Below are 3972 nucleotides of genomic sequence, written 5' to 3'. Positions count from 1 at the left end.
TGCTGGATCAACTCCGTACGGTAGCCAGTTAACTTCATTGTCAGTTAGCTGATCCAATCTAGCACGAAAAGCGAGGAGGCGCTCCAAGCTCTTGTTGGGGCATCCCGATCCCACATCCCAAGCAGACGCACGAGGAATACTAAGCTCCCACGTCAAGGTACCTTGCTGAGGCCGGAAGCACGGAAAGTACTTGTAGATCCACGCCTGCAAAAGCATGAGACAACCAGCGATTGAATCAACATCATTTCTTGACGCCGTACCCAACTGGCAATATAGATATGCTAGAGCAGCTGAACCCCAAGAGAACTCATTGATCGGAAGATCATCAACAACAAGCTCGTTGAGGAAGGACAGATGAGTACGGTTACCACTCTTGTTCAAAAACAAACATCCGCCCAATACTAACCACATGTAGGCACCATAATGGACACTGAAGGGCCTCTGCGCCTCCAAGGTCGAGTCCATAATCTTCTCGGTCAACACCCCACTACCCTGCTAAATGGTTTTTGTACCGCACTTCTCATTCAGCTCTTCCGCATTCATGTCCATGGTAATCGAGCACGCATCCCGTATGGCGTCCGTGCTAGGAGTAGTGGAAACCATGGAACCATCAACACAAAGCCCAAGAATATGGTACACATCGTGCAGCATGATCGTGATCTCCCCAAATGGCATATGAAACGTGTTTGTATCTGGCTGCCATCTCTTAACAAACGCAGAAATCAACGGCCAGTCAAAACGCCTAAACATGAACATGGGTAAGTGAGACAGACCACTACCATCAATCAATTCCAGGTGCTCTTGTGCACAGGTAACCAATTCTGAACACAACTGTGTCCTGCTCAAACAGCGCAAAACATTACGCTCCTGCCCGCCCCAAATATATGCAGCCACGTGACCACCTAAACTGGGGATAACAGTACCATCCTCAAGACCACCTGGCATCGGCTGCTGCACTACCCATGTCTCTGCTGAGCTGGTGGAAGGCTGACTCGCTTGACTACTACTAACAAATCTCTCATTCTGACCCCTATGCACCGTATGATAATCCTGAGGGTCATACTCTTCATCTCGATCAGCCTGACTTGCCCGCTCTTCGTCCTCATCGTCAGATGTAGGCACTCCACCCTACGAGTACATGGGGAGGCTCCCTTGAGACTGATACTCCCCCGACCAAGTACCAGGAGACCCATATTGTTGCTCATGATGATACGGTGCCCCCGTATTTACTGAACGACCTGACTCCCTCCTAACAGACGCATTCAAACGTCTTGATATTGCATGTCGAGCACCCGAACCCTCAATCTACATTAAATAAGTACAAAATCAAATATCAGTAATAATTATAAATATAACTATGATATTAAAGTTGAACAACTAATATTCAAATTCAAAAAATAAACAATATTAAAATAATAACAATATTAATAACAATAACAATAATAATTGTAATAATACTAATAACAACAACAATAATAATTAATATTCCCAACAACGATAATAATAATAACACCAATAATTATAGTAATTGTAATATTGCTACTAATAATAACAATCCTAATACTAATAACATTACTAATAATAATAATTTTAATCGGTTATTAAAAAAATATTAATCACGAAAAAAAAATATTTACAATAATGACAATATTAATAACAACAACAATAATAATAATAATTATTATTATAAACCGCAAATTTCGCAACATACTAAGCTACTAACAACATTACAAAACAACAACAACAATAACAACAACAATAATAATGGTAATAATACTAATAACAACAACAATAACAACAATATTCCCAACAACGATAATAATAATAACACCAATAATTATAGTAATAGTAACATTGCTACTAATAATAACAATCCTAATACTAATAACATTACTAATAATAATAGTTTTAATCGGTTATTTAAAAAATATTAGTCACGAAAAAATAAATATATTAAGCACGAAAAAATAAACATAGCATTAATCACAAGAGAAAAAAAAATATATTAAGCACGAAAAAAAAATATACTAATCACGAAAAAAAAAACATAACATTAATCACGACAAAAAAAAAATTCGGAATAATTTTAATCAGTCATTTAAAAAATATTAATCACGACAACAAAAAAAAATATTAAACACGAAAAGCAAAAAACAAAAAATTAATCAAGAGAAAAAAAAAAATCGGATTTTGGGACATCCACCTGAAATTTCCGAATGTCCTTGGGACATCCGGAAATTTCAGGCTGATGTCCCAAAATTTCCGAAACTTTTTTTTTTAACAAATTAACGAACAAACGCAGCCACGTACCTGCTAGCCGCCTCCCACGCCGTCGCCACGACCGCCGAAAGTCAGCCTTATTCGCCTCCGGTCCGCCATTGGATTACCCTCCTTGGATTGGTGGTGGTGGTTGTTGTTTTTCTTTTTTATTTCTGGTTTTTTTTTTTTTTTTTGGATTTTCAGATTTTTTTTTCCCAAAATTTCTGTTTTTTTTTTAATTTTTGAAGAGAATTTAAATTTTAGAGAGAGAAGTACGAGCGTGAAATGTGTTGTAAGTGTCGTGAGTATTTATATACGAGGGGTAAATACGAAATTTCATGAAAAAAATGCGAGCGAGGGTTGTAATTTGAGAGCGACGTTTAACAACACCCTACTTTTTTAGTAGACAATTATATAAAACATATTAAAAGGCGTTCATTTCAAAAGAACAGTACCACATGGCACTTTTCAAAGTATAGCGCCATGTCACAATAACAAGTTATTATCCAAAGTATATGCTCCATGTAAGCTTGCCACTTCATTCAACAAAATAAATTATGCTTTGAGGTAGATTTGAACTCATAACCTCCAATACATAAAGGTCATACATTTATATTATTATATACCATCTCAACCAACTTTCATTAACATTTTAAATTTCACATAGCATTATGTATTCCTTTCATTTATTAAGAAAATCAGAGGTAATATAATTTAATCATTTTTCACATAGAAAATAAATCCATATGTGGTAAAAAAAAAAAAAAAAAAGAAGAAGAAGAAGTAGTAGTTAACCGCCGAGGCATAACCCAAACCACACACTAGCAATATAAACATTCGAACATAATTATCAAATTAAAGAAGGACAAACATTAAATTAAAGAAGTACAAACTAGCAACTCGAGGTATTGCTCGGGCCACACACTAGTTTATTTATATAATAAAAAGGGTTATAAAACAAAGTCTACATGCCATGTGGCCTCTTAAACATTCACTATTTCTTATTCCATATCATGTAATTACATTTAACAAAAATTGTAAAAGTTGTCTATACAAAATTCGAACACACCCCCTTTAAAAAAATATTTCTGTTTTCAAAAAATTCTAAAATCTAGAATGTATTTTCTTTATCTTTTTTTTTCCGAATAATTTGACAAAAATAACATCAATTTTGCACTTGTGAGAGAGAGAGAGAGAGAAAGAGAGAGAGAGATCACTTTACAAGTGCAAGGGGCTTCCTTCTTTAAATCATATGACAATAGAAGGACCAAGCTAAGTTTGGCATAGTGGTAAAAAATTATACCATCCAATCTTGAGGTTAGGGGTTCAATCTCCACTAGAGACATTTTGAGGGTGGGGATCCCTTACCCTTCTCCCCTCACTCTCAAAGTGTCTGTCTTAAAAATATCGGACTAAAAAAACCATGATGTGTCTATTTTATGTAGTGTTTTACCCCCGTTGCCTCGATCATAATCAGGAGTTTTTTTTACTCTTCGTACCTATTTTTATTACTAATATGCATTTTCTAGTGTTTTCGTAGATTTTGTATTATTCTATAGGAAATTGCGGAACTTTCCACGATTATTTAGCCACTACGAGCATTGGATATGGAGCACAAGCATATGACCGGTGTCCGAAACCCATTACCGTGGTATGAGTCATGAACGCGATGATTAAGGGCTCGGCTAAGGAGAACCCAAGACTTGTGACCAT

The 3972-nt window shown here is 35.9% G+C and overlaps 1 protein-coding gene across 1 annotated transcript; it reads right to left on the bottom strand.

The window, feature by feature from the left end:
• Positions 1–495: 495 nt before the first annotated feature.
• Positions 496–3972, bottom strand: LOC110693312. The gene is made up of 3 exons (XM_021870469.1): positions 3907–3972; positions 1231–1305; positions 496–1128 (listed from the first exon to the last, which is right to left on the bottom strand). The coding sequence occupies exons 1-3, from the start codon at positions 3970–3972 to the stop codon at positions 496–498; spliced, it is 774 nt and encodes a 257-aa protein (XP_021726161.1).

Source organism: Chenopodium quinoa, unplaced genomic scaffold (genome assembly GCF_001683475.1).
Source record: "Chenopodium quinoa cultivar QQ74 unplaced genomic scaffold, ASM168347v1, whole genome shotgun sequence".
Classification (NCBI taxonomy): Eukaryota; Viridiplantae; Streptophyta; class Magnoliopsida; order Caryophyllales; family Amaranthaceae; genus Chenopodium; species Chenopodium quinoa.
This window is presented reverse-complemented; position numbering and strand designations above follow the sequence as displayed.